Below are 27,531 nucleotides of genomic sequence, written 5' to 3' on the forward strand. Positions count from 1 at the left end.
AAGATTATTCTGTCAGCTCCAGATGGAAAAAAACCTTAATTTTTCATAGGTAGAAGCCCCCAGCTTTGCTCCAGTGCTCACCCACTGCAAAGGTGCCTTTTAATGGGATTAGCTGAGAGAATTTCAGAGCTCCCTGCAGCCAAAGGAAGAGGCTGTGCCTGCCTTTCCCTAGGGCCCTGCCTGCTCCACCTTGCCCTGGTGTTTGCAGAGCTCCCTGAGCTGATGGAGCACAGGGCTCATGCAGAAAATGCTTTTCCTTTTCCATTCCCTCTCCTTTCAGCTGTGGGGTTTGGCTGCAGCAGTGGTTGAATGAATTAATGTGAAAGTTCAGGGGGCAAAGGGCAAGCAAGGATTGCATCAGCAAATTGTGCTGTATTTCCTTGGATTAGGCTGTTTATTCCTCATGCTTTGCCAAATCCCTGACCAATTTCCAAATATCTGAATGCCATCTGTAACGAGTGCATTCAAAAGAATTTCAAGTATTTAGACAATATGCTATTATTTAGCAAGGGTACCAAGAATGCACCTCACTTCTGGCAATTAAATCTGCTTGAAGCGTCCTGATTTATTGATATTATTGAACTCCCTGCAACCTGAGTGCCTGCTGAACACAAGGACCACAGAAAAATTCCTAAATTGATCCAAATTTAATTTATTGTGCACAGCTCCCCAAGTCTCTGCTGAAAAATAGACTTTTACGGTTAAGAGAGTGCAAAAGTGATTTGCAAGTCTTAAAAATTTACACAGAGATAGTGACTGTGCACTTCTGGGACCTTTTGAGTGCCTAACTTTGTATCATGCATTTACCATCAATTCAGAAGTAAAGGTTTACAATGATTCCCAATTTCAGCAAAATCAGCATTTTCTAATCTTACTTCAAATAAATCCAAAAAAAGAAATTTTTTTTCTGGACTGATGTCTTTGTTTTTAAGAAATCCTGATTAGATGATCCTGATCTGTGAAAAAGAGGGTCTAAATATCCCTTGAAAACAGAGCATTGATTTTCTGAGTAAGTGATATAAAAATAGTTCTGTCAAGGTTTTAGATTTATTTATAAGTAAAGCATAAGGTTATGTTGATCTTGCAGGCCCTAAAACTCATGTTCATCAACTGAAAAAAAAAAAAAAAAAGTCAGGCCTCTAATAAACTACTGAAAAAATGTGCTTTGAATGGTGTTGAAGGTGTGTGCCCTCAGTCACCCATCAGGAGCCCATTTCAGTGGGCACAATACAATAAATGGGGATACCTGACTTTGTGTCCAGGAGGTGCCAGGGCCAGCTCTGTCTCTGCTGTCAAAACTTGGTCTCTGGGCAGTTTTCCTGTCAGTGAGGTGATGGGAGAGCATCTGTAGTCTGCATTTCCAGGGATACACTGGGAAAAGAGACAAGAATTCATTCACAGCTACCCTGAGCAAATCACAAAATTGTGGCATGGTTTGGGTTAGTAGGGACCTTAAAACTCATTCCAATTCCTCTGCCATGGACAGGGACACCTTCCATGAGACCAGGTTGCTCCAAACCTCATCCAACCTGGCCTTGAACACCCCAGGGATGGGGATCTTTGAAGATCAGGTTCATGCCAGCCATGCATCATCCCTTTTAGTTTTCTGAAACCATTATGATTTCAGAAATCGAGACATTATCTCAGTTATTGAAGTGAATGCTCCTTTTGGTTTTCAGAAGTACTGTGTGAGGAACTCGTGAAGCATTCAATTTTACTTTCTAGATTTTCTAGCCTCTTGAAACTGTGAAATTACCACGTGCTATGCAGGTGCTATGCAGGAGGTGATACATAGCGCAAACACCCTGGAGAGGCTGCAGAAATCTGTATGTGACCATCTGCCTCTCGGTCACAGATCCACCCTTCCATGAGGGGCACATGGGGTGATTTGTACCCAAATACCGAGAGAGGGTAACACAAACAGCGCTGTCAGCGTCTGAGGGCAGCACAAACATGGAGAGATGGAGCTGCACTGAGGGAAATGCGACCGGCAGACGGGCCCGCTGCCCCCCGCTTGCCCACAGCCATGAACCGGTCACGGCCCCGCCAAAGCGGGGTAGGGGATGGGGGAACCATCTCCGCCATTGCTGGGTTGCCTCATCCTTCATCCCGTGTTATTCCTCATCCCGCCTCACCCTCACACCGCTTCACCCATCCCGCCTCACCCTCACACCGCTTCATCCATCCTGCCTCATCCTCACACCTTCATCCATCCCGCCTCACCCCTCACACCGAAAACACCGCCTCATTCCGCTTTATCCCTCATCCTGCCTCACCCTCACGCCGCTTCATCTTTCCTGCCTCACCCTCACGCCGCTTCATCCCTTGTCCCGCCTCATCCCGCTTTATCTCTCATCTCGCCTCAGCCCTCACACCGCTTCATCCATCCCGCCTCAGCCCTCAGACCGCTTCATCCACCCTGCCTCACCCCTCACCCGTCTCATCCTGCTTTATCCCTCATCTCGCCTTACCCCTCATTCCGCCTAACTCCCCATCCCGTTTCATCCCGCTTGATCCCTCACACCGCCCCGTTTCCTTTATTCTCACCCCTCCTCACACCGCCTCAGCCCTCACACCGCCCCATTCCCTTTATTCTCACCCCTCCTCACAGCCCTCATGCCGCCTCACCCCGCCCCCCGCTCGTTGCTAGGGAGCCGCCGTTGCCATGGGAGGCGGTGGGGCGCATGCGCGCGCCCGCGGGAGTGCCCGGATGCAGCGGGAGGAGGCGCTGCCGCCATATTTGCCCGGAGAGCAGCGAGCTGGTAGCTGCAGAGCCCTCCGGACCCATCGGCTGCCATCCGCCCCGCGCAGTCCCCGCCGCCGCCCCGCCCGTAGGACATGGACGATCGGGAGGACCTCGTCTATCAGGCCAAGTTGGCTGAGCAGGCTGAGCGCTACGATGGTGAGCGCGCGGGCTCGGGAGGCCGTGCACGGCCGAGGGGAGAGGGAGGGAGGGAGGGAGCGGCCACAAAATGGCGGCTGGGCGGGGGAGGGGGGGCAGGGGCGGAGGAGGGGGCGCACACAAAATGGCGACGGGGAGCGCCCTGAGGGGCCGCTGGAAGCGGGGATGGGGGGCCCGGGCGAGGGGGTGTCTCGGGCCGGGGCGGGGCCCGGGGCGGGGGGCGGTGGCGGCAGGAGCCGGGAATAAAATGGCGGCCGCGAAGGGCGAGTCCTGGAGGGGGGGGCAGGGGAGCCGCCCCCGCCTCGAGGGGCCCCACAAAGAGACCCCGCTCCCCCTCACGGCGCCGCGAGGTCCGGCCGGCCCCGGCCCGCGCTGCCCCGGCCGGGCGGAGCGGAGCGAGGGCGGCTCGCCGCAGACAACGCCCATGCCGAGCGCTCGGAGGGGGGGCCCGGCCCTCGGCCCCTCACCGGCCGTGCTCGCGGGGGTCCCTGGGGACGGGGCTGCGCTTCTTTCTCTGCCTCTACCCCCGGCTGGAGATGCTGCTGCCCCTGGCAAAGGCAGAGAGAGCGAGTTCTCACCCTGCAGGGAGCGAGTACATGATTCACTGCCTAAAGAAAACGCATATGCTTTTATTATGTGGTAGGAATTATTACAGGTAGTTTCACTTTCCCAGCGTTTTCTTTTCATCCTTTTTCCCCTTTAAGTTTTTGTGTTATCTCTGATCATTTAATATCCGTGATGATTTAATATCTGGGGGAAAAGGGGTAGAGGGGAGGAACTGGCAACCCTGGGTGGTGTCTCTTGCCCCAAAAATGTCTGTCTTGCAACTGTTCCTTTTAAACATGGTTCCCCTGCATATAATAGAAAGGGCCTTTAATTTTCTCGACTCTTCTAAGACTGTTACTTTGCCCTGAGAGCTGTGATTACTCATTTGAAGTGAAATAAATATATGTAAGTGAAATGTGTGAATGCAGTAACACCTCATTTAGAGAGGTAAGAAGACACTCCAAATATTTTCTGTTCCTAAATTTTTATAGACGACATGACCAAGTTCTCACCAAATGACACAAAAAACATCTGATGGCAAAAAAACATCTGATGGCATCATAGCAGAAAACCTGAAAAATACACGTTTTTGGAGAAAAAAGGAGAAACTAAAACAAAAAGAAGGCCTAAATAAATCTCCATTCATTTAGAGTTCTGATGGGAAAATAGGTTATAATTCTTAGTATCACTAAAGGAAAGCAGTAAGTCAGTCTCTGCAATAACTGAAGGACCTAGAGAAAGGAAATGCCCCCCAAAACCAGGTATTGGGGTACCATAATTACCTTGGGAAGAGAAACACGTCCTTATTCACAGAATGTGTGTTGAGGAGGGAAGGGTTCTCCACCTGGCAGGGATGATTCAGTGCCAGTGAAGGTGTTGGCTTTGGCTTGAGTGGAAACCCAACATCCTGGAGGAATCATCATCCTTGGGAGCTCTGGAGGCATGACTGTCTTTGTGGGCTTTTCTGAAGTCAGCAGTAAATCACTTTGTTAGAAGGTAACAGGACTCTACCCCATGGCACAGATCTGCAATGCAAACTTCCTGTCCACTGATAAAAATGGATTGGGAAGGATTATTGCCTCGGTGCAGCATTTCCCTGGGTGGACTTTTGGTTCTCCCAGCACCATGAATGTTTGCTAAACAAGCTGCCCAGAGCAGAATGTAGCAGACCTGTTGTGCTGTATTGCTTCTGAATGGGCCTGAGACTTGTTACAGTTTTGGAGCACTGAGCTTAAGGTTGTCTTGTTTAAATCAGTGCTCTGGGTTTTAGGAATCAGGTTGGGTCACCATAATTTAAGATGGACCCTCTGATTCTGCCAGCTGCTCTAAATGCATCTTCACTTCCTTCATGTCCATGGCCTGGAAGAAAATGTACTGTAGATACTGTTTTATCATTTAATTCTCTGTTCCTGTTCAGCTGAAACAATTAAAAATGATTGGCATAATTTGTTCTTGTTAATGTGAAATAATGCAGTTCTGCCAAGATCATAGCTGAGACTGCTGGATAATTCTGTGAACAAAGTGATTTCAGAAGCAATGTGAGGAAAGAGTCAGCCAATCCTAATTTTGCTCCTCAGTTTGATCTTTGAGGTGCACAATTAAGGACCACAGTTATTAATGGGCACATATAAAATGGGGTGATGGTAAGTACTGGCTACAGATACATTGGAATACAAATCCCTTGGGTAATTCAAATATGAGTTTGACAAATCTTTTTGTGTTTAACATTAGAATAAGTGTAAATTCTGTCCCATCTTTCTCCTGGAGACTGGAAGAATGGTGGGTTGCTATTTATGTATGGCTCATGGCATTTATAGCAGCACTTATGGTGGGCATCCAACTGTGGCTTCTTTGGTGTTACTTACCTGACCCACTTAGGGATGTCTGAAGTCTTGGGAGCTGCATTTGTGAGCGGTTGGGAATCTAGTCCTGTGTCTGTGCTGTCCTCAGGATGGTGGCCCAGATTAAGAGGACAACTTTCTAGGTACTTCTGCAGTGTAAGTAGCACTTAAACCCTGATCTCCAGAGATATATTAAGAGATTTGGGTGTCTGTCTATCTTCACAGATCTGCTTAGGCATGTTATGGCAAATCACAAAATGCCAGGAAGCTTAGTGGCAGTACAGGAAGCTTGGGGAGAAATCTCACTCATTGCTATTCCTTATTGGTAGAATAATGGATAACTAAATTCACTCCTTTTTTGGAAAACAATTGGAGTGATATTGTGGAACTCTATATCAAGAGGATGTAGAGGATTCCTGTAGACTGCTGCGGAATATTGAAACCAATTCCTCTTTGTGGAGGCTGGGAACATCTTTGTTTGAGGTGAGAAACGTGCTGTGGCTCAAGGCAGTCTGAGCAGATGATTCCAAGTCTTGAACTGCATCACTTGGGTGAGGTGAAACAGGGGAGTTTCCCCCTCAGAACCAGAGAATGGGTCAAGGTACAGGTAAGGAAAGCCCAGCCCACCATGACAGGTTTCCTGCCTCCCAGCACAGCAGGCTAACAGCAGCTCCTTTGTCTTTAGAAATGTCTTTATCACAGGCAGGAACGTGTGCAGCAGTGGGTTCAGTTCAAGATTTGAACCCTTTTTAGGAAGAGCTGTCTCCTAGTAACAGGTCTTCAGCTTAGAGCCTAATGAGGAATCAATAAGTCACAAATTAGAATTCAAGTTGCATATTAATTTTGGTTTGCAGAGGATTGGTCTCATTCAAGCAGATGTCAAGCACACTTCAGTTTTTTGGGTTCCTCTCCCCATGAATGGTTACCACTTCCCCTGTTAAAGCTCTTACTGCTGTAGTGGTGTGGGTGTGACTGCTGTCTCTGAGGTAAAAGGCAGAAAAATCTCAGCATATCCCTAAGAATTTTAGGAATCCAAGAGTTAAAATATGAGCAAGACAATGCTAAAGGAGTAAGACTGTACAATTCTTTAAGTGGGAGTTGTACACACTGGGATATAAATTGACTTGTGATTATGAGCAGTGTGTGAGAGAGGGCCTTTGTCTGTAATGGCCTTCTTGAATTTCCTGAGGTACCAGGAGCAGACAAAGGAGACAGAATTCTGCAGTTGCATGGTGAGGTCCTCTGCAAGCAGCCCAGAAGCTGAACTGGTTTCCAGTATTAGAGGATTGCTCAGAGCAGATCTCAGTCAAGGGAGAGATTTATGATCAGGCCCAGGCTTAAGGTGTTTGCTTTCAAACTGAAATGTTTGTTAGAAATAGTGGGGAAATCCTCTTGATTTGGAAAAGTAAATGTCCACAGCTTGAAGAGATTAGAGGAATGATATAAAAATGTTCTTGTTGCAAGAAGGACCTGTGGTAGACCATACAATTGATCATGCAGAAAATCCCACTGTTGCTAGGATAACTTGGCCCTAACCTGTGTTCTCCATGTGTGTAAAGGTACAGGGCTGTTTATTGCAGAGTCATGCTGCCAGGTTTGGAAGGGTTTTCACTGCACCAGCTGTTCCAAACCTTACACAAGGAATAGCAAAATAACCCTCTGCTTTGTCCACAAATCATCATCAAGCCACTGTGCAGGTTGGATATTATTTGGGGTTTTTTTTTCCTTCTAGAAGCCACCTGTTAGGTTCTTTTATGCTCATTTGTGTAAAACTTGCATATTGTGATAAGGAATGCATCTCATTTGTGCTTGAATTCTGGTCTGACCCTTAGAACCAGTTCAGTTCTCTAAATAAAAGGCAGGATTAATTTTTTTTCCCCTGTGAGCAGTTGTCTGAGCTGGTGAGCTGAATGAGGCAGTTGAGAGGTCAGAGGGGTGTTGAGCTGGCAGGAGGGAATCGATTGGGATGGGTTCAGCCCTGTCTGGATGCCAAACCCAGGATTCCCTAAGAGAACAGAAAAACCTCATGCAGGCAGTGCCATGGTGTGTTAGAGGAGTTCATGGATGGCAAGAGGAGCTGAACTTGCACTTGGTTGAATTTGGAGCATCAGTGTAGTGAGCAGGGTGGTGCCCACTGATGCCAGGTGGAGGTTTTAGCTGTGGGAAATGCAGTCTGTGGCGTTAATCTGCACAGTACATTCATCTCTTGCTGAAGAAAACACACTGGCCCCTATTTCTTCAGTTCTTCTCATCTTTGTTCCTAGGAGTTTGCTGCTACTAAATTAGAACTTCTTGTTTGCTCCTGTGGCTCCCTCAGAAGTGCCAGCCTGCTTCCAGCCCAGATCCCTTGTGGTTCCACTGGTGGGCTTTCTCTGTTCTCAACACTTGAGGCTCATATTCATGCCCTGTTTCCTGTCTTTCAGCCAAGTGTTTATCCATGTGAGGACTTTCCTTCCTATCCCATGGCAGTTGAGTTCCTTAAAGAACCTTGGGTGAGGGACCTTGTCCAATGCCTTTGGGAAATCCAGGTAGACTATTCCAATTATGTCTCCTTGTCCACGTGCTTCACTTGTTCAAGGCATTCCAGTAGATTTGTGAGGCAGAATGGAAGGCCATGCTATACAGGATAATGATTATGCATATACTCACTTATTCCAGGGTTTTTTAAGTGTAATTCCCATTGACTTGACCCCTAGTGAGTATTGGGTTCATGGTGTTGTAGATCCCTTGAGTGTGTGCTGGAGCCCTTCTCAAGTGAGCAGTGTAAACCACTTTGTGTTTGCAGCTATTAAAGCCCTGCCTGGAGGTTACACACAACAGTTTAGGGTCAGACACTTCGAGTTGCTGTGAATTGTTCCTGATCATCTTTTGTTCATTGCAAGAATGAACAAGTACAAGGCTAACACTTGTACTGAGTCTTTGAATACTGTTTATAGTCTGTGATCATCTCTGGTAGACACAAGGGAACATTTTTCTGCTGTGTCCTCCAGCTCCTCACAGCTCACAGGATGCTCATTTGCAGCTTTTTGCTCCTGAAATGCTGGAGTAGGTACTGGGCAGCAGCTTAGAAGCTCGAGGATCCTGGTTTGCTTTATTGCCCTTAGATCAGAACAGTAGAAAAGATTAAACTTCCCCATGACTTTTTAGCTTTGAGTAAGGCTTATTCTTTGTCTTTGACTTTACACCCCAATCCCTGCACCTTGCTGTTCACAAACCCTTTGTAGGTGCCACCTCTGTGCCAGCCCTTGGTGCTTTCCAGGCTCTGCCTGTGTGTCCCTCCTGGTGGCTGGAGGTGACTCAGCAGGGTTTGCAGTGGGGAGCCAGCATTTTAATCACAGCAGTAGAATATAAGAACCTAAAAAATGGCCTGGTCATCATCATGACAGTTTTGTAGTATCTTGGGCAGTTGTTTGGAGTCAGCTTTTCCATAAAAATACACAGACCTGATCAGGCAGTGTGTGTGTGTTGTGGTGTTTCCTAACCAGCAGCAGGTGCTTGGGGAAGGATCTAAATCTAGGACAAGCATGTCATCCTCCAGAATGTTCCCCTCTCCTTCCACAATTTACATTTTTGGGATTTCCTGCTCTGATGGTGGCATGAGCTGACAGTAGCACAATAAGTGACAGCCACAATCACCTGAGAGGCTGGAACTTAACCACTTAAATAAAGTCTGTGTCTCTGAATCTGCATAACACTGCTTTTTCCATAATGCAGTGGAAGCTTCTCTGGATTTTGTATGCAATGAGTTGTCATTCCTGCAGTAATCCTTGTTAATGAAGTGTAATCTCAGACTTGTATTTTGTCTTGAATGGTCTCTGACTGAGCTTTCCACCTCCTTGTGGAAACTTCTAGATAGGTAAAACTGCACTTAAAATAAAAAATAATTTCCTCTGTTGCCGGTGTGGGTGATTTTATTTTTGTTTTCTCTTGGAGGAGATACAGATAGGTTTTCCCCTTGCTTTTGGACTGCCTGTATTCTTAAGATTTTTCATCAGGCTTAAATTTTCAGGGCTAGATTATGGCTTTACCATAGAAGACCCAGGTATGTGCATAATATTTTGTTTGTTGAAATATCAGCCCAGATTTTTGTGTTTTTAAGTAAAATTTGGCTCTTTACTAAACTAGAAACCTTCTGTGGGTAGCCTGAAAAAGACTGATAAATGTTCTCTCTTTGGGTGGGACAGTTGTTTATGGGTGGGATTCTGATCTGTGGCTGTGTGGTTACCTAGTGACAAAATTAAGATTTTGTGGGGGAGCCCTTTCAGTTCCTGTTGTGGGTGTTGGGAGGTTGTACCCAGGGTGAGGGTGCTGCAGCTTCACAACAAATGGAGGAACCTGAGGTGCTTCCCATCCCCCAGCATCCTGTTCCCAGGGGCTGTTTAACTTACTAACAACTCAGTCATAAAACTGCTGGGGTGATAAGGGCTGTTTGCTGCTGAGGAGCAGTTGTGAGCCTGCTTTCCTTTGGCTCCCTCCTTGCTGTGGCTGTGGCTCTGCAGGAGGGGGGAATGACCTCCTTTGCCACAGTCTGCAACACTGACCCAGGAGCTCCTTCTAGGGCAGGGCTTTGGCTTTGGCTCTGCACCAGCCATTGCTCAGCTGAGTTGGGTTTAACCTCTGGTTCAAGAGCTTGTAGATCTTCAGTCTGGTAATAAATAAAATCCTGTAGGACCCAAGCAATTGATTAAATTGGTAATGATGTGTTTGAATGTACACTGAGAACAGCTCCTCATCTACAGGGAACAGCAAGTCTTGTCTATAGTTTTTTATTTCACATTTTCACACTACACAAATGTGCTTCTAAGGAAGAGGTTTTGAAGGAAACCTGTAGAACAGTTGATAAAATGTGCCCTTTTTGGCCCAGTTGTTGCAGTTTCCTGACACAGAGCAGAAGATCTTGGAAGCTGTTGCTGTCCATGTTCCTCAACCTCCACATTTCTGCACTCATTATTCCATGCAGATCATTGTTACATGGGATAAGTGTGAATGGATTTGTGTTGTCTTCATTAAGAGGCAGATTTTCTATAAAAGCATTGTGTACATCCAGGAGTATGACTGAAGAACTGTGCATTTAATTCCAATGGATAAAGCACAATATTAGAAACCCTTTAAAGAAAAGGCAGCATCTTCTGTAACCTCTGGGCTGCTTTCTGAAAGCAGTAAATATTAGCTTTAAAAACAAGACCTCCATTTTTTGCTGGAGCTTGACAAAGATACCCAGGTCATGAAGCCTGCAAGTCTCAATTCCTGATTGTCATTTTTATCCCCAAGAACTGTCAGACATCTTAATCTTGAGCATAGCTCTGTTGTTTAATAAACTTCAAAATATGAGATGGCTTAATTTGCATAATTTTAAAAATTCACAGCTTTTAAGTAGATTCTTTGTATGAATGGGGTGGTGGGGTCATCCTTCAGAGAGGAAATCACAGTGCTTGCTTTATTTAAGTAGCAAATTGTAGCTATATTATATTGCCTGTAGCTTAACTGGCATCAATTTCTTATGTTTATGTTAATATTAATTGTGTGAACATGGAGTGTTCTAGGGCAGCTCTCAGATTCTTCTCACCATTTTGCAATCGCAGGGTGATGTTTTCAAAAAATTTTATCAAATCCTTGGTGGATTTTTTTTGTTACTTTCTGTGATTTGGAGAAGCAAAATCTGCTGATAAAAATAGAGCCACCATGAAGTGTTGTCCTCCACATATGGAGACCTGTTGGAGACTGATAACACTGATCTGCCAGGGAGCCTGCAGTCTCCATTCTGCAGTAACTTGTGCCTGTTCAGGTTGAGATTTTGACATCTGAGGGCCAAAAATGAAAGTTAAGCTTCATTTGTGTATTTAATACTGTTCTTCTCATGTGTCTTGAACAATCCCAGTGTGGTTAGGTAATGAAAGGGTTACAACTTCCTTTAAGTGGTTCAATCTTTGCTTCCATTGGAGTGTAGGAAAGCTGGCTTTGGTTTTGGTATTGATTGTTGTAACCTCAGGTTTAGAAATACTTTTCAACAGGCTTAAAATACAAATATATATTAATTCATGTTTTGTGTGTTACTTTTCAGTGTGAATGGCTGCTTGGCTTGGGTACATATGGTTGCTGTGGGGACACTCAGGATGACTTCTTTGTTACCACTCCAAGCACCAGATTTTTCTTTTGGATGTTCATTTTCCTAGGAACAGTACTCATACATCTCTACTTATATTCAAATCTGGATTTTATATTTTTGTTAATTACCACGTTACACTGTATTCCAGTTGAAAAATCAGTGGAGCATCCTCTGATTCCTCAGATTTCTCCTGATTGTGCCAAGAGCCAGATCACATTTGCTCACCTTTTCTCACTGTTCTCTGCTTTTTCCAGAGCACTCTGGAGAACAAACACTCCTGTAGGATTGTGCTGATAACTGTTATTAATTTTTGAAACCCTTGTAAAATACCAGATGAATATCAGATACTTCCTTTGTGTATGTGCTGATTGATTTGTTTGGAACACTCCAGGGTAAAAGTGAGGAGTAGCTGGATTAAAGGAGGGAATCTAATTAATTTCCCAAGTTCTCATTAATGTACAGCTTGTATTGAATGATTTGAAAGATGCTTCAGGTGTGAGAATAATTGCCTGACCTTTTCCTCCTAGAAATGGTTGAATCAATGAAGAAGGTGGCTGGCATGGATGTGGAGTTGACAGTGGAAGAAAGAAACCTGCTTTCTGTTGCATATAAAAATGTGATTGGAGCCAGGAGAGCTTCCTGGAGAATAATCAGCAGCATTGAACAGAAAGAAGAAAACAAAGGTGGAGAAGACAAATTAAAAATGATTCGGGAATATCGGCAAATGGTAAGAGGGAGTTGGTCTTGGAGCAGAATGTCATTTGGTTCTGGTCCCTTGCCATAAACAGCCCTGCTGTTCCAGGCTGCCTGTGCTGTGCTGACCTGGAGGAGGGGGGCAGCCTTGGGAGGCTGGAGCTGTTCCTTATGTGGAGGATGAATCTCCTGGTGCAGGGGAGAGCTGTGGTGCTGCTGGGTAAACCCTCAGGAGGGCTCAGGGCTGTTCCCTCAGTGCATCAGCAGCTCTGCCAAGCGTCTGAACTGCGCTGGCGCTTCCCTGCCTGCTCAGCTGGGAGGCTCCACCTGCTCAGGAGGCCTCATTCCTTCCCCTCCAGCCTCACTGACCCCAGGCAACTTAATTTTTTAATTAACCCTGTCAGAGGAGGTGTTTGGCTGTTAAACTTCCACTTCCTATAAAAGTTGCTTTGGATCACACAATGACACTTTCTGTGATTCTCTGTCCTAGAGAGTTCAAAACATTAACACCTGAAATGTCCACGGGGGGTTCTTCAGGCTCTTCTTGGCTCCTTCTGTCACTCCTGTTCCTGGGGATGTCCTGGTCATCCCAGCTGTGAAACTTTTGTGTGTAGCAGCCTCCAGGGCCTTGCTGTTTTCTCTCTCTGAAGAGAGGGAAAAATTGATCCACATAACTTCATGCTGACTGAGTCAGTGTGTGCAGCTTTACCTAAAATGGAGAACTTGCAGCAAGCTCTGACTTGCATTGGTAAGGGCTAATGAGAGCTCCAGCTCTCAGTGAGTTTGTTCCCCCTGCCCTAAATGATGGTTCAGCACAGAGCAGGCAGCCTCCCATACGATTTAAATCCCACACACTTCTGCAGAGACTTCATCTCCATTATTTGAGGACAAGTTCCTCCACATGGTTCACATCTTCACTTCAGAGAAACACTGGAGTCTGTTCTATCACCTGGCACTGATTCATATACCAGCAATGGAAATGATCTTGGCTTGGGAATCTTCTCCCAGGAATGGCTCTGTCTCCTTGCTGTTGACTCACAGCGTTTCTGTTGCTCCATGGAATTGTTAAAGTTGGGAGTTTCTAATTTTATGCTGGCATGCTGATGGGATGAGACTCTGCCAGTTACATACAGTCCCAAATAACCTTTTCTTGATGGGTGTTTCCTAAAAGAACATAGAAAACAAGATAACAGCTATCCAGTGATTAAATTTGTTTTACATTGTGTGTTTCCAGATTCTTTTGCACAGGGTTTTGTGGGTGGTTATCATCTTCTGCCAAAGATCCTTTGGTGATGAAAAGACTTTTCTCCTGCTTTTGAAAGGACTCTGGAAATAGCCTTTATTCTGATCTCTTTTTGTAAAGGATGTCTGACATTCTGGATGGACTGGGGTGCAAGAAGTACAAGTTTGTGGTGCTTGAGGTGTCTGAAGGATGGAGAGGCCGCTGAAGTCAGTGTCATGCCAACAGGGTGTTGAGCTGTGAAATCCTCAGAGGGAGGGCCGGTCAGAGCTGCACAGGAGGAGCAGTGCCCTGGACTCTCACTGGTTCCACACTGGGGAAGGGGTGGCTGTGTCTGCCCAGCTCCACAGGGACTCCTACAAGAGGTTCCTGAGCATTATCTGAAAGCCAGATCCTCTTAGTGGCTGCTGGGACACTTAATAAGGGTTGGCATCTGCTCTGACTGTGAGGGTTTGGCAGGGTGGCCTGGGAGCAGGAACATGGCCCAGGTTTGGAAGCTGCTGCTCACTGTCACTGCTCAGCACTCCTGCCCTGTTGTGCTCAGTGCTTCCCTGGAGAAACAGCTGCAGCAGAATTCTGCTCACTGTGATTCCCTTGTCAATAAATTCTGCCTTTTGTAGCATTTTCCAGAGTAAGTTCATTGCTGGGAAAGCCTTTTTCAGACTTGAAAGGCTCTGAAGAAGGGAAAAACATCCCAACCAACCAAACATTGCCCCCCAACCCCCAAACCATGTTTGGGGGCCAACAAGGCCAAGTTTAAAGCAGTGAGGAGTTGGAAAGAACCAGAATCTCTAAAAGACACATTTCTCATCCACCAGAAGCAGCTGTGAGTGCTGCTGCAGTAGGAATTGAGAGTTTCTGTAGTGGTTTTTGTGACAGTAATTCTTTGCTGGGTTGGGTGTGTGTCAGGATTTGCTGTAATTCAGCTCATGGCTCACGTGGAGGTTTTTGAGGTGGTGGCCAGTGTGGGCTGGGGCAGAACTGCAGGGATGGAGGTGCTGGGCTGGGCTGGGCTGGGCTCAGGTGTGCAGTAGTGAGAGATGGAGGACACCAGACTGTGCCTCTCCCCAGGCCACTCCAGCTGAATGGAGCCAAACACATCCACAGCCATGAGGGAAAATGCCATTTATGTGCTTCCTTTGTACACAGGCTGCTCTCCTGGCTCCTGTGGCCATTTGGATCCACAAAATCCCTGAATTTCTCATCTGGCTGCATCTCTGATGAGAGCCCACTGAGGTTTGTGCTCTTCATCCTGCAGTGGGGTGTGGCTGCACACAGGGAGTTCCTCCCTTGCACTTTAACCAGATCCATTCCCACCCCATAGCACAGATATTAACCTGCCCCTTCCTGCTCTGGGATGTGGCACATGGAATTTGTGTTCCCAGTGCTCTGACACCCAGCCTGGGCTGTGTTTGAGCAGCTGCCAGGCTCTGCTCCATCCCCCCTTCTTAGAGAGTGCTCACTGAGCTGCTCTGTCTGGAACTGATCCTTTTTGTACAAGAGCTTGTAGTTTTGTTGTGGGGTTTTTTGTTTATTTGTTTTACTCTTAATCACCTTGATTTCTATTAAATCTTTTTAAGCTAAGCTTGCTCAGGACATTTCCATTGCCCTGGACAGCAGCTGATCTCTGATAAGTGTGACTGATCCTTTAAGCAAAGCTGGAAAAGGTCTGTCTGAGATGAAATAGAGTTTGTACATGTGTGGTTATTTAACTAAAGAGGATTAGAAACTGATTTAATTCTTTGCAGTTTTGCTGAAGATCTCTCTGCAAAAGAAGTCATTGAAAAAGAGGATCAAGAGGAAAGAAGTTTGCAGGAACTGACTGCTGGCCAAAGGTTTTATAGCTTTTGTAGCCCAAGAATGTATGAAGTAGATTCTTCTCAAGTGACCATATTTCAGCACCTTTCTTAAGCATTTGTCACATAATTAAGTACAGCATCTTATTCTTCCTGTGAATGTCAGGGCATTCTGACATTTGTCCATGAAATTTGCTGACAGTTAATTTACCTAAAGGAACTTTTGCAAATCTGTTACTTTGTACAAGTCAGTGTGTGTGTATGTGCCAGTTTATTATTTCCTTTGGAGCTGTAATTTGAACACTTTTGGGTATAACTGCTGTGGTTACAAACCCAGATAGTTTGGGAGCTGTGTGGTGATAAAAGGATTACAAGGCCAGGAAAATGCTTAAAGGAAGAAGGAAAGCAAATGCTTGGGTGGGAGGATAGGAAGGGGTGATGGACTGAGTGGGGCTGCTCTGTGATCCAAGACTTGCAGTTCCTGGCAGTTTCTTTAATGCATTTGCTTGAAATCTCTCCTTTATATGAAATCAGCTTGAGGCAGAGTTCTTCTCTTCAGTGTAGCTGTGAAAGTTGCTGTGAAATGATGAGAAAGCAGCAATGGATGGGAGGCTGTGCATGAAACCAAGCACTGCTGCTGGGCTGGGCTGGGGGCTCAGAGCCCCCCTGGTCTGGGCAGTGCTGGTGGCACAGGGGGGGTTCAGCTGCCCTGGGTGTGCTCAGTTCCTTTGCCTGCAGGTGTGAAACTGTGCTGAACCCTGACCTCATAGGCCTTGCTTTATGTTTGGAACTGGAAACAATGAAGGTTCATGTGAATGTTTTCAGTTCAGACTATTCAAATCCAGTATCTGTTTTTAAATAAGGCTTTATGTGCTGTATTTTTGGCCACAGATTTCACTGTCAGTGTTGATGATTTCTGCTTTTTCACTGAGTCGCTGCGCTTTGTGTTTTTCACCTGCTTCTGGAGCTTGTTTTCATCTTGTACCTGACCTTTGTTTGTGTGCACATCTTGATTCTGTTCTGATACTCCATGATTTTTGTCTTAAGGCTCTAATTTTAGAGCTTTGCCTCCAAGGACTCACTAGGACCTGTTGTGAAGGTGCCATTTCACTCTGGGGTATAATGGAGTTGAGCTGATTCAGGTTAATTACCTTCAAATTGTCCCCTTTGCTGGTACCACTTTTAGGGCAGCCTTCTGGGATCAAAAATGGAAGGAATTGAGTTGTGCAAGCCTTGCAGTGAGGAATTACATCCTGAGACAAACAATGCAATGGTCTAGCAAGATGTCTTCCAAGGAGTTTCCAGTTCCACTGTTCAGTTCCCCATTTCATCATCCATCAGTCCCTGCCTCTTGTGTGTTCCAGCTGAATGTGCAGAACTGTTTTGCTTAATGCACCTGTGGAGCAGCTGCATTTTATTTATTTTGCTTCTGTCTTAACCCTCTTTGGAATTTCATGATATTACCTGTTTGATATTTGGGTACTTTTGAAAGCTTTTAGGCTTAAGTGCTCACCCTGCCCCCTCTTCTAATTTTTTGTTATATTTTTACTTTTCTTTATAGGTTGAGACTGAACTGAAGTTAATCTGTTGTGACATTCTGGATGTACTGGACAAACACCTCATTCCAGCAGCTAACACTGGCGAGTCCAAGGTTTTCTATTACAAAATGTAAGTACAGGCCTGAAATAGAGACAGAAATCTTCAAATACACTGTTGTGTATTGCAGCTCTTAGATGTAAGACCAACAGTTTTTATTGAATTGCTGATGTAGAAATCACATCTCTGCTTGGATTTTTTTTATTTTGCATCAGCTGAACATTTATAAAGAGAAGAAAAGGTGTGTCTTGTAGTGATGGTTTAAAATTCCCTCAGCTCCTGGTGCAGTGTTGTGTAAATATCTAAAACCACTTTAATTTCAGCTGTTAATTTAATGGCTGGTGGGCAAACAAGGATTACTGACTTCCCACTGCTTCTGTTCTCAGGAAGGGGGACTACCATAGGTATCTGGCTGAGTTTGCCACAGGAAATGACAGGAAGGAGGCTGCAGAGAACAGCTTGGTGGCTTACAAAGCTGCTAGTGACATTGCAATGACAGAACTCCCACCAACACATCCCATCCGCTTAGGACTTGCGCTCAACTTCTCTGTATTCTACTATGAAATTCTTAATTCTCCTGATCGTGCCTGCAGGTAGGTGGGATATGGGAATGCTGTGTGAGTACCAGCCAAGGCAGGAGTAACTGCTTTTCCTGCTTTCTTCTGCTGATGTTTGCTGTGATTGGTGTCAGTTCACTGGGAAGATTTTTACCGTTTTTTGGAGTCCAAGCTGCCACTTGTTTGTGTGGGAGTAATGAGAGGCAGCACAGTGATAACCTTGAATTGATCAGCTGATGGCAGCTCAGAGCTTGCCAGGTTAACTCTGTGCATGGCCTCAGACTGCCCAAGGTGTGAGGTGATTTAACCTCTCTTGCACAGGCTGGAGGGGGTGGTGGCACTGATTTCTGTGGCCTGTGAGCATGTGCAGAGTGGCAGTGATTGAAGCAAATACCATTCCTCTAACACTAAGGTTTTAGCAGCACTTAATCAAGATGTAGAAATGCTTAATAAAACAAATACTGAGTAAAAAGTTTCTTAAAGCACAGAGTGACTGATGTTAATTTGTGCTTCTGGATTGTGTTCAGCAGTATTTGTTACATCTTTGTTGTGTCACTGCAGGTTGGCAAAAGCAGCTTTCGATGATGCTATTGCAGAACTGGATACACTGAGTGAAGAAAGCTATAAGGACTCTACACTTATCATGCAGTTGTTACGTGATAACCTGACACTATGGACTTCAGACATGCAGGGTGATGGTGAGTGAGTGCTGCTGGGGAAGCTCCTGAGCCAGGAGTGTGGAAATGGAGAGCCTTTGGGTCACTTCTGTCTCTCCTAATAATGACCCTCCTGTCCTGCCTTAGCACTGACCAGGTGACAGGGGTGACTCTGGGGTCTTCTGAGCTCTCACTTGAAGGAAGGAGGTGTGGAATTAGCAACACTTTGTTTGTCCCTCCCCACATGACTGTAAAAGCAGTGACTCCATTTATTTCATCTTTTCTTTCTTTCATGCATCTCTGGCTGTCATTCCAAGCAGATGTGACCCTCCAGTGCAGGAGGGAGCACTGCAGATCCTTAGTTCCCCTTCATTCCAGGTCACTCCATGTTCTCACTGCCACAGCAAATGCCAAATGTGTCCCTGGCAGCACCAGAGGGTGGGACATGGATGCTTCTGTTCACTAGCAAAGGATGGCACACATATTTGAAGTGCTTTTGGCACACTGAATGGACTTTCCCAACCCCTAAACTTTTCACATTCAATACTTAGTACAAATCTACTCATTTTAGGGTTTCTGTCTTGGAGAGACAAATGAGAAGAGCTGACTTCTTTACTTTTAACTTGGAGGGGAAGAAATAAGTCCTGCTAAGATTATTTTGGGTACCTACAAATGCCCAGAGCTTAGAAACAGCACTGCTGAACTTCACATAAATATGTGAATGTCTTAAATTATTGGCAAGCTGTTCTTGTAGCCACACAGCATTCCTGGGAGCACTTCACTGGTGCTGTGTCCATTTGAAAGCAAATGCAGACTCTTTTAACTTCCCAATTTCCTGGTTTTGTGTAGGATGATGGGTTTGTTTTGAAGTGTTGTTACTCCATAGATTCTCACTGCTCTTTGGGCTGCTGAGGCTGGGAATGCTGTAAATGTGTGGGCTCTTGGCTCCTGCTTTACTCCACATCCCAGTGTTTAAGGCTCTTGCACCTCCCTTTTCAAGGATGATCTCTGGTGCAGGATGGACCCTGGATGCATCTGTAGACTTTTCTCTAAAACATTTCAGGTGTTGAATGCCTTCCTTGCCATGAATAGGCATTAGAGAGGAGAAATGTATTTCAAATTCCCTCCATTTAGATACAACCTTTAATTTTTTTATTGGAGCCAAATACCCTGGTAGTCTGTGGAAGCCATTTTAGTGCAGTAACAAGGTTGGATCAGTGTGGGACAGTGCCAATCTCTTCCAAACATTGCCTTTCAAAAGTTCCTGATCTGCTCAGAGCTGATGTCTCTCATGGATATTGTAAAAGTTGCACAGGATTGTTTAGATTTTGAAAAAAGAAATAGAGGTCTAAATTTCTTGCTCCACAGCATGGAAAATAGATATTTTTGTTATTCCTGAAGCAGTTCAGGTTGTCCTGGTTACTGATGCCAGGAAGATAATGATGACAGAGTTGAAGATACTGCAGGACTGCTTAAAATCTTGGTGGAGTTCTTCAGATCCAGAGAAGTGATAATGTAGAATGTTCAATCACAGGTGCAAAGTTGAGTTTCCTCATACTTTGCTAATACTCTGAGTTCATTTCCAGAGCTCCATATTCCCAAACGAGCAGAGCCTTTGAACAATAAATCAGTGGTGCCACAATGAGCACAGGGAATGGGAAAGGGCTTGTCCCTGGCATTAAGCTTTTCCCTTTTCCATTTCAGCCCTGTAGGGATGTAAAGCCAGGCTTGACCCAGCTGCTGCTCTCCCATCCCAGTCCCTGTAGCTTTCCCATGGCCCAGATGAGTGTTGAGTTTATTTCCACACTTGTAATTTCATCTCCATATGATTCCTGTTCTCCCCTTCTTTCCTGCTGTATAGATTCCTAAAGGAAAGTCCAACTGTTCATTTCCTAAAAACTCTACTTTGTAAGTCTCTTGTTGTGGCTCACTGGAGTTTTCAGTGTCAGTTTTCCTGTCACTAACAGTGCCTGCCTCTGTCACCTGCTGCTGACAAATGCTTGTGTCCCTGCTGCCACTCCTGTGGCACCTGTCCCTGCCCAGGGGGGATGTGCTTCCCCAGGATCCAGAGTAACTCACATGGTTGGGGGCTGAGCTGCAGTCCTGGATGGATAGAGGAGTATTTGGGTATGGGGAGTACTCACAGTGACCTGGTAGAGGAGCATTGCTCAAGTGTGTTGGTTAGAGCATGCTCAGATCTTCTAGTCTGGGTTAAAGCCTCTGCTTTCCTCTCTTAAACAGAATTCTGTCTGTAAACTTTATTGTTGTTGAATGTCCTGTGTTCCTCTTCCAAAATCTACTTCCTATTTTACCTGGTGCTAATCCTGAATCTGGACATGCTCTGAGCAAACATTCTGGTTATCTGCTGGAAGTTACCAGTCTCATTTGATTGGGTTTTATTGCAAATGAAGTTTTTAATTACTAATTTCTGTTTATTGCCCTTAAGAGAGTCCCATGTTAATGTGGTTACAGATAATTGTTAGCGTTTTTTCAGCCTCCCTTATCAATTAAGTGACTTGTGCATGTGTGATGGCACCAGCTGAGTACCTGGAGCTTGCCCAGGTGCAGCAGGATTTTGGTCAAGCCCTGCAGAAGGTGTTGCATGGAGCTCCCTGGGGCAGCTGGAAGTAACCAAAGTGCAGGAGTCTCATGGACAGCCCCACTCCACTGCATGGCACAGCCATTCATTTCCACAGGATGGTTTTATTTAATAACCTTGAACCCAGGGTTTCTGTCAGGTTGGACTCACAGTAGGGTGTTTTTCATACACTGAGGGCAGGAGTTACCAAAGGTAACTATGAAATTCCCTGAAGTGCTTTGCTGTTGAGGCTTGAGTGGGTTTGGGGAGGGATTTGCAGATCCAGGGCTGTTGTTCCACAGCTGCTGCCGTGGTTTCTGCCTGGGCTCTCCAGCCCTTGCTCACCTGAGTGGTGTCAGGATTCAGGGCTGGGTTTGTTTGTCCCCACACGTTCCAATGGCCTGGCTGCAGTTGTGTGAGAGGGTGCAGGTGATTCCAAGGCTTTGTTTCCATGGGAATGCTTCACTCTGGAGCTGGCAGTGTGGAGTGGGAGAGTGAGCTTGTATTGCATGGAAATATTAATCTCTAGGTGCTTGTTAAGCTGTTCTGCAGCTCTCAGGTTGGAATGGTGACATTTTCCTTCCTTCTTCTCACTTCCACAGGTGAAGAACAGAATAAAGAAGCGTTGCAGGATGTGGAAGATGAAAACCAGTGAGACACAAAGGCCAACAAGAGAACCCATCTCTGACCACCCTCCCCCTTCCCCACAAAAACCCTCAGTGTCACTCTGAGAACCACCAAATCTGACTTTTACATTGGGTCTCAGAATTTAGGTTCCTGCCCTGTTGGGTTTCTTTATTTTTATTTTTTTTACACAGTTTAAAAGTTCTTAAAGGCAAGAGTGAATTTCTGTGGATTTTACTGGTGCCAGCTTTTAGGTTCTTTAAGACACTAACAGGACTGCATAAAGGCTCTTTCAGCATTACTGTATTGTCTCTGCCAGCTGTGGTGACATTGCCATCAGACCTGGATGTGACACCCTGAAGGCCGTGTAGGGAGAGATTGGTCCTGGCCAGGTAGTGCTCATTGTGGTGGCATCTTTCTTTTTTTATAACTGTTTAAACTGAATTTTATACCAATGTTTCAACTTAATTGGGTGTTTAGCTTGAAGTTGCGAGGTTGCATTTGGGACATTTCTTGTAGTGGTTTTACTGTATAAAAACAAAAAGTTTCCAAACTGCTGAAACGTTGCTGAAAATCATGGTGCTGGTAACAGTTCAACAATCCGTGGCTGCTCATTCTTGCCTGTTCTTTACTTTCCCTCCAAGCAGGTTAGCATTGAAGGTGGCATTGATAAGCCTGCATGCGTGTTCAATATTTTTTCTTTTCTCCCTCCCCTCTCCCCATCTCCCTTCGCTCGCTCAACCTCTTTTGTTCAGTATGTGTAACTTGAAGCTAATTTGTACTACTGGATATCTGACTGGAGCCACAGATACAGAATCTGTATTGTTCTTACTGAAACACAGCATGGAATTAACATTAAACTTAAATAAAACAAACCTAAATTAAAAATGCCAACCATCACTATGAATTTCTTTTAGGATAATAACTTTCCTTTGTTGCTTGTGCTAGGAACAGTTGGAGGGGGAGAGAGCAGCAGGAACAGCCTTGTTCTTCAGACAGGAGCTAAGGAAGATGTGTGAGCGTGAGTTGTGCTGCTGGGAGCAGCCCTTTTATCCAGTCTTGCCCTGTATAAACCCTTGGGAAATGGTTGGTGAATTCCTCCCACCTGCTGTTCCAGTTCCATAGATAAAGAGAAGGGACTCAGGGTATCTGCTCTGCTGGGATAACCTGCTCCTTGGAAAGGACACAGAGCTGGGGTCAGCTTCCCCCAAACCACGTAAGGAAACAGCACCAAAGACAAGGGGAGTTGGTTTTTCGTAAAAATTTATTCAGCGTAGTCTGGCAGAGGTTATACACCAACATCTGCAGCGTGCCCTGCACACACTGAGCACAGCTGGCAGGGCTGGACAAGGGCATCAGGAACCAGAGCAGGAGAGGGAGCTGAGGCTGTGAGAGGCAGCAGGGGCTGGGAGGCACTCGGGGCTGGCTGTGGCTGCAGCAGCACAGAGGGAAGGGTGTGTAAGGCAGGGGGGGCTGGGCTGTGGGGCTGTGCCATGGGGGCAGCAGCAGCTCCCCATGCAGCCCTGCACCCTCAGCTGTTTGCACTGAAGGAAGGTGCTGAGGAGGAGCCTGTGCTGCAGCCAGCACCCACCCCTGTGTCCCTGGAGCTGTGGGACAGCAGCACTGAGGCACTGCTATAAATACTGTGGGAATCTGAGTTCCAGTTCTGGAGCAAGAGGAAAAGCCATTTTTCCTGAAGGTGCTCTGAGCCTGCGGAGCTGTGAGGGAAGGGGCAGTGGGGACTCCCAGACAGGGAAAGAAGGGAAGTGGGGGATGCTCATGTTCATCCCATGGCCAGCCCAGAGCAGTGTAACCTCTGCAGTTTGTATTACATTGTGTTTGTGTGGATATGAAAAATTCCTATGGTATAAAAATAGAGAGCAAGAAATGGGACAGCTGACTTCAAAAAAAGATAAAAGTCTCTGGCTCCTGATCAGTGAAGTTACATCATGGGTTTTTAAGGTTATGCCTTGTATAACCATAAACTAAAACCAACAAAAATTCCAAATCTAAAACATAAAATTTCCACATCAACTCCATCTCTCGTAGTGCATCTCGTGCTTGGCTATAAAGTATTTACAGGTTTTACTCATTTACACAATATGGCTTCACTATATTTGTAACACAAAGCATTAAAACACCTCTGAGCAAAATTCTTCATAAAACATTCTGAATACAAAGTTTGGCATTTCAGTGATTTGGCTGAGAAAGCAGCAGAGTTACTTGTTTTCTGATTGTGCTTTTTTTGGTGATGACAAGCACAAATTTTGGTCATTTCCATCAGGGCTTAAACTCCTTCTCCAAGCCCAGCTGAAGGTGCCGAGCTGTGGTTGCAGGGATGCTGTGCTGGACCCACCTTCAGGCAGGGAAGGAGGAGAGGAGAAGGCCTTTGTCTGGGACTTTGAGAGTAAGAGGAGAGAGCAGGGATGAATTTTGTGGTTGTTCTGAAAGTGCAGGTCTTTGGTAGTAACAGAAAGAGCAAAGCGAGGAGGGGGGGATTGCTGGGAGCAACGTTCAGCCAATTCTGTGGAGAGGAGGGAAGGTCCTGGAGCAGGGAATTGTTCATCATCGGGAATTCAGCCGAGGAGCCACCTGCAGGAGGAGGACAGGTTTGGAAATGTGTTCAGAATCCTGCAAAAGACACTGAACATGCTGAGGCTGCTGTGAGGATGGGCAGCCCTCTGGTTCTAATGGGAGCTCTCAGCTCTGCTGGAAGGGGTGTCAGGCCAGTCTGGATTTGTGCTGGATTTATTTTTGAATAAGCTGGGGTCTGACAGTGCATAAATCAGCTGTGGGGCTGATCTGACTGTCAGGATCACCACAAACAAGCTGAGAAAGGGAGAGGATTTTGTTTGAGTTTTTAAATGTATCTAAAATTTGATTTGCTATGAAGTAAATGAATCTTAGGGGGTGGAAATAAAAAGTGAGGACAGTCCCTTGCTGAGTGTGAGTTTGGCAGCAGGAGCCCTGTGCCCAGCTCCAAGTAGGGGAAAGGCTGGGATAGCAGGGCAGGAACATCCCCTGGCTGTGTCCCAGGCCCCAGCGCTGCTTGGGCTCCAGGGTGAGTGATCCCCAGCCCACACTCACCACTGTCAGATGCCCGTTCTTGGCTTTGGCTATGAGCAGCTCCGAGCCCGAGATGAAGTCGATGATCCCTTCTTTGCCTTGTCCCACTGTGAACTTTATGCTGTGAGGAGCAGAGGGTGAGAACAGCCCTGGTGAGGGTGTGGGACTTCCCAGGAGCTGGGTGCTAACAGAGCTGCAGCAGATGTGCTCTGGAGCCTTGGCTGGGGTGGACTGGGTACATTTGGGTGGGTACAGGAAGAAGCAGGGCCCTGGTGTCACTCACCTGCCCTGGTTGATGTTGACATTGTTGATTTTGTTGGCCAGAATTGCTGTTTTTGTCAGTGTCTCAATCACGTGGTCACTCTGCAGGACAACATCACCCTGGGAGGGGAATCCATGCTTTAGGATCATGGCTTTGGTGTCACTGCACCAAAACTAAACTGCTGGAAGGGACAGGGGACAGGGACAGCACCAGAGGGGGCAAACGAGCACTGCTGAGCCACAGCAGTGAAAGAGGTGGCACAAAGTCACAGCCCTGTCCCTTTGTCACCCCCTGCTCCAAGCTGGATGTGCTCCCTGGAGGAGGGAGGGATGAGCCCCCAGTACCTTCTGCTTGTTGTCCTCACAGTGCACGTGCAGCACAAACAAGTTGTCACTCAGGCTGCTGACAGAGATGCCTGGGGAGAGATGGGAGTGTCACAGCACTGCCAGGAGCTGGGGAGGGCTCCCAGCCTCTCAGGAGTGCAGCAGCTGTTCCACCCAGCCCACTGAGGGGCCAGCCAGGGCCCACACTGAACAAGGTCAGCAGTTTCCCCCCCCAGTCAGATATTCCAAGGGCCAAAAGCTGCAGCAGTGGCTCAGGGAGCTGCTGTGCAGGAATGGTGCAGCTCCCCCATGGCCAGGCCCTGCAACTGGGAAATCACTGAGGGGCAGGGCTGAAAGGAGACTAGTTTGAGTCATTTTGGTGACATTTATGGAGCTTCATTTTAGAAAAATGCAATTCCAAGATACTAAAGTGCTTGCCAGGATCAGCTCAGCCCATTCTTGTCCAGGACAAAGACAAAGTGGAGTGTGTAGTGCTGAGGAGCAGGGTGAGGGGTGCCCATGCCAGCCTGTGCCATCCCCACCTGTCAGGTTGCAGTAGTCGATGCGCTGCTTGATCTTGGACTCCTCCACCACGATGGCCGAGCTGTGGGTGAGCAGCAGCTGCCGGGCCCTCGCCTTGTAGCCCTTCCTGTCGTACTTGACCACGGGCACTGCATACTGAAACACGAGTGAGCAGGGCCAGGGCCCCCCTGGGCACTGCCAGCCCCCAGCGGGCACCAACCAGGCCTTGGCAAACCGGGAATGCAGAAATTCTCTGTGCCAGAACTTCCCTGAGCAGCTCTGGGCACACCCTGGTGCCTGCCCTGCCTGGGGACTGGGACACCCAAGGGGCTTTTCCCCCTTCCCCTCCAGCTCTAACCCATTCAGTTCTTAACTGCCATCATTAAACTGCCCAAATCTCCACTTTCTAATCCATCAACTCTTCCCAGACTGCCCTCAAAAGTATTACAAGCTTAATATAATATAAAATTCTTGCTGTACTTTCTCCAGAAATCTAATTTGCCCTTCTGCTGAATAACTGGGAGCTTGACAAAAGCTTGACATCTCTCACCTTAAGTGCTTCATTTTCTAGTGCTTGAAGGACTTTAGCATTTATTTCTTCTCTACCTGTATTAAAACCAAAGAGGTGGGGGGGTCAGAAAGGAATTTCCAGCAAGGAAAGAGTTCATTAATCCCCCCCTTCCCTCCCCCTGTTACACTTGGCAACCCCCACTCACCCAGTCGAGTGTTGATGAAGAGCCTGGGAACACTCTGAGGATAATTGTCTTTTTTACCCTTGAATATCTCACTGGCAATTACTTTTTGTTCCAACTGCAAGGACAAAAGAAGTGTTCTTATTTAGTAGAAAAATTTTCCTCATTAAAAAGATACGTCTGTGTTAGAAGAGATGTTCCCTTTGTGGTTTTATTAGCAGTCATAATTGGATGAGGAGTCACCCTAAACTTTCAGCCCCTGTCAGTGACTGAGCCCTGGGCTCCGTTGCTCCAAGAACAAACCAGGGGCTGGGAAAGTGGGAAATCCCTCCTGTGACACAGGACAAGGCACCTGGGGTGATTTACAGGGAAAATGGGGATAAAAGTGGCTCCTTCTCAGTGAGTCTGGTCTGCTGGGGGAAAGCAGCAGCTGAGCTGAGTTAATCCCATGTCCCTAATCACAGGCTCAGCCTCATTGCAGGTGTCCATGCACTGCAGGAGGTGAGAGAGGGAGCAGGGAAAAACCTTCATGGCAGTTACAGCCAACAGCTCCTGTTCTGTCTCTTTACTGAGCTTTTTTTTCCCTCCCCCTACCTTTCCATGAGATGAATCAAATCTCAGTATAATTTTTATTCTTTTTAGCTACAACAGAGCAGTTGAAATGGTTCCTGTAACTTCTCTGTTTAGAAAATGACTGGGTTTGTGTCTGCAGGATTCTTACTCTGCTTTACATGGTACAGGCAGAATAATGCAGCTTCTTATATTTTTAGCTTCCATGGGCAGAGTAGCAAGGCTTTTCAATAGAGAAATTATCTGGGGGCTTGGCTCCACAGCCTGTTTAAATAGTACCTATTGAAATATGTATAGAATGGGGTCTCTTCTGTGCACATTCCAGCTTTCAGTGTTGTGTGTCTGACCTAACCCCAGAGCAGTGACCCTGCTCCTGTGGCACCCAGAAAGCAGAAATTCCCAGCCCTCCCCTGCCACTGCTCCCCTGCTCCATTCCCTTGGGTTCTGCCCTGGGCAGAGTCAGGGAGCCCTGCAGAGGTTCCTGTACCTGCTGCTTCCACTCGGGGCTGATCCTCTTGCAGTAGGTCCAGACCATGTTCTGCATGCAGAGCCTGCGCAGGAGCTGCGACGCCTGCGGGGGACAGGGGGTGGTCAGAGCTGGGACAAACCCACAGGGACAAACACCCAACAGCCCAGAACCAGGGACAAACCCACAGGGACAGAAACCCAACAGCCCAGAACCTCTGACAAAGCCACAGGGACAAACACCCAACAGCCCAGAGCTGGGGACAAACCCACAGGGACAGAAACCAAACAGCCCAGAGCCACTGACAAACCACAGGGACAAACACCCAACAGCCCAGAACCTCTGACAAACCCACAGGGACAGAACCCCAACAGCCCAGAGCCGGGGACAAACCCACAGGGACAAACACCCAACAGCCCAGAGCTGGGGAAACCCCACAGGGACAGAAACCAAACAGCCCAGAGCTACTGACAAACCACAGGTAGAGAACCCCAA

The 27,531-nt window shown here is 46.6% G+C and overlaps 2 protein-coding genes across 2 annotated transcripts in view; one reads left to right on the top strand and one right to left on the bottom strand.

The window, feature by feature from the left end:
• The first annotated feature begins 2,720 nt into the window (after positions 1 to 2,720).
• Positions 2,721 to 22,029, top strand: YWHAE (tyrosine 3-monooxygenase/tryptophan 5-monooxygenase activation protein epsilon). Its single transcript, XM_064729483.1, has 6 exons — positions 2,721 to 2,902; positions 11,923 to 12,122; positions 16,686 to 16,792; positions 17,107 to 17,313; positions 17,839 to 17,975; positions 21,114 to 22,029. Exons 1-6 carry the CDS (start codon positions 2,839 to 2,841, stop codon positions 21,164 to 21,166), a joined length of 768 nt encoding a protein of 255 aa, XP_064585553.1. The 5' UTR covers positions 2,721 to 2,838; the 3' UTR covers positions 21,167 to 22,029.
• Positions 22,030 to 22,386: 357 nt separating this feature from the next.
• Positions 22,387 to 27,531, bottom strand: part of MYO1C (myosin IC) — a 33,341-nt gene continuing 28,196 nt past the window's right edge. The window contains exons 24-31 of the mRNA XM_064729574.1: positions 27,058 to 27,141; positions 26,025 to 26,118; positions 25,859 to 25,914; positions 25,329 to 25,464; positions 24,808 to 24,878; positions 24,485 to 24,582; positions 24,223 to 24,322; positions 22,387 to 23,727 (exon numbers count right to left, since the gene is read on the bottom strand). Coding sequence (XP_064585644.1) covers positions 23,701 to 23,727; positions 24,223 to 24,322; positions 24,485 to 24,582; positions 24,808 to 24,878; positions 25,329 to 25,464; positions 25,859 to 25,914; positions 26,025 to 26,118; positions 27,058 to 27,141 — 666 coding nt within the window. The 3' untranslated portion in view covers positions 22,387 to 23,700. The remainder of the gene's footprint in view (positions 23,728 to 24,222; positions 24,323 to 24,484; positions 24,583 to 24,807; positions 24,879 to 25,328; positions 25,465 to 25,858; positions 25,915 to 26,024; positions 26,119 to 27,057; positions 27,142 to 27,531) is intronic.

Source organism: Zonotrichia leucophrys, chromosome 19 (assembly GCF_028769735.1).
Source record: "Zonotrichia leucophrys gambelii isolate GWCS_2022_RI chromosome 19, RI_Zleu_2.0, whole genome shotgun sequence".
Classification (NCBI taxonomy): Eukaryota; Metazoa; Chordata; class Aves; order Passeriformes; family Passerellidae; genus Zonotrichia; species Zonotrichia leucophrys.

What these genes read in the sequence shown, in the direction of transcription:
- YWHAE (XM_064729483.1), top strand. Translation starts at nt 2,839, where the DNA reads ATGGACGATCGGGAGGACCTCGTCTATCAGGCCAAGTTGGCTGAGCAG. An exon ending in TCTCCTGATCGTGCCTGCAG is followed by an intron (nt 17,314 to 17,838) that starts GTAGGTGGGATA and finishes GTGTCACTGCAG; the next exon opens with GTTGGCAAAAGCAGCTTTCG. An exon ending in TTCAGACATGCAGGGTGATG is followed by an intron (nt 17,976 to 21,113) that starts GTGAGTGAGTGC and finishes TCACTTCCACAG; the next exon opens with GTGAAGAACAGAATAAAGAA.